The sequence below is a fragment of the Quercus lobata genome, chromosome 3 (genome assembly GCF_001633185.2).
Source record: "Quercus lobata isolate SW786 chromosome 3, ValleyOak3.0 Primary Assembly, whole genome shotgun sequence".
NCBI lineage: Eukaryota > Viridiplantae > Streptophyta > Magnoliopsida > Fagales > Fagaceae > Quercus > Quercus lobata.
This window is the reverse complement of record NC_044906.1, coordinates 12143890-12146277: the sequence shown is the minus strand read 5'-3', so window position 1 is coordinate 12146277 and position 2388 is coordinate 12143890. Positions and strand designations below refer to the sequence as shown.

The window sequence follows — 2388 nt, the reverse complement described above, 5'->3', positions numbered from 1 at the left end:
TAAGAAAAGCATAAGCTAATCAAATAAGTGAATAAATTCAACCTTATTTGAAAAGAAAATGATAGATTTCTCAGCTTTAGCTCAACATGATTGCACATTAAGTATCCATTAGTCAGGCTCTATATATTAATGCTACATAAAAAAATAATGTTTTTGTACAATATTAATTTAGCATTTGATGAAAAGCTAAATCCTAAGCTTTTTTTTTTTTTTTTTTTTGGCAAATGAAAAAGAAAAATGCCAAAACACTGCATTTTTTATTAATTAAAAGCCAAAAATATATTATTTGAATATAGGAAATTACAACACAATTTAAGAAAGTACAACCTACATAAATTGGAGGACTCAAGGTTGAGAATGTTAGAGAATGGAGACTCTACCACCGTGCACATTGATAATCACTCTACAAGTACAAAGTTTATGTGGGGTGAGAGAGACAAGGCCTAAGGTTCAAGTTTTTAGAAGGGAGTTACATACACATGTACACTTTTTTTTTTTTTTTTTTGATAATCTGCAATTTTCATTAAAAACTAAACAACAGAAACAGAGGGGTAATCTCCCTTACAAGCAGCCTCAAGAGAGGGGGGAAAATTACCATAAGAAAAACAAAAAGGGCAGTAAGAGTTTAGAGCAAACCTTGCAGCTTCATGAGCTGCAACATTGCACTTACGCTGAACCCACCTAAACTCACAAGACACAAAACAAGAAACCAAACTATGAATATTACAAATTGAAGTGCTGATGGGCCAACTCGGAGTGAGGTCAGGTTGTGAAAGAGGGTCAAAACACAGCTTAGCATCTCCTTCGAAAATGACTGCACTCCATCTCTCTTGAATGGCAATTTGCACTGCCCATAGAATTGCTTCAGCCTCTGCTTGAGACGGAGAACAAAGGTGATGCTCCTTACCCCAAATGGAGATGGCAATTCCCAAATGATTTCTAGCAACAGCAGCCAAAGCAGATTTTGAATTACTTAGAGCTCCATCGTCGTTGATTTTGATCCAACCTTGAGGTGGAGGAGACCAAACATCGACAGATTGTTCCACAGAAGGACGACTGCTAGGAGAGTACACCTTTGACGCTTCCAGGAACCTGATTCGAGCATTGTTCATGGCTTTATTCACATCAACTTTGCCCCCGTGAAAGAGAAGGTGGTTTCTGGTCTTCCATATCTCATCTATGATCAGAGCCATGTTGAGCGTTATAGTCCAATGTTGATCTGTGGGGATGGGAGCATGTGTTGGGTTTATGATCAAACTAATGATGTCTTCATTTGAGGTCAGAGATGTAGAGTCAAATCTAAAGCCCCAACCAACTGTGGTCCAGAAGGCTTTGGCAAAAGGACAAAGGAAGAACAAGTGTACATAAGTCTCCTCATCCGATTTGCACAAGCTACAGGTTATGTCAGCTTGCTGAATTCTGCGCTGAAGGTTCACCTTTGTAGGCAAGACGTTGGCACCTATCCTCCATAAGAGCATTTTGAGGCGCTCGGGGAGTTTAGCTTTCCATAAATTTTTCCAAAGTGGTTGAGCTTGTACATTGCTGTTTGGATACTAAAAGGCCACCTTATGGACAGACTTAACTGAGAAAGTTCCTTTAGGATTGGGGAGCCATATGAGCTTATCTTGCCTTGTGGTGATTGGGATGGGGATGGTGAGGATTGCAATGGCAGAGTCAGAATCAAAAATCTCCTTGATCATGTTCTCATCCCAAGTTTTCGATGGAGGGTCGAAGAGGTGATGTGCTTTGAAGGGAAGTTGTGAATATACCTCAATCCTAGGTCATGGTTTGAATCCTTCCATCCATGGGATCCATGGATCCTCCCAAACACTAATCGATTTGCCGTCGCCTAGTAGGTAGCAAGCTCCTTTCACAACCAGATTTTTTGCATCCTCAATAGCTCTCCATGTTGGGGAAGCTCTTTTCTTTGGTTCCGCTCTAAGCCAATCTTCTTTAACTTTGTACTTAGTTCGAAGAACCTCCATACAAATGCTTTGCTTTCTTGAGGCCACCATCCAAGCCAGCTTTGCAAGGAGGCCAGCATTAACTTCTTTGGTTTTTTTGAAACCCAAACCACCTGCGACTTTGGGTCGACATAGCTTGTCCCATTGTTTACATGCTACGAATTTACCCTCCTTCTCCTTAGGCTTCCACCAAAACCTTCTGGTCATCGAATCCAACTTATCACAGTTTTTGGTAGGGACATGAAAGGCAGATAAAGTATAGCTGGGGATAGCTTGTGCCACTGATGTAATGAGAGTGCTTCTACCCGCCCATGAGAGGGTTCTGCTCCTCCAACCAGCAAGTTTCGATTCTAACTTTTCCAGCAAAAATTTGAAGTCTTTGGATGGAGATCTGGACATGAACAAGGGTGCACCAAGGTACACT

The 2388-nt window shown here is 40.8% G+C and overlaps 1 protein-coding gene across 1 annotated transcript; it reads right to left on the bottom strand.

Moving 5' to 3' along the window:
* Window positions 1-530: 530 nt before the first annotated feature.
* Window positions 531-1478, bottom strand: LOC115980337. Its single transcript, XM_031102601.1, has one exon. It carries the CDS (start codon window positions 1476-1478, stop codon window positions 531-533), a length of 948 nt encoding a protein of 315 aa, XP_030958461.1.
* Window positions 1479-2388: the final 910 nt, after the last annotated feature.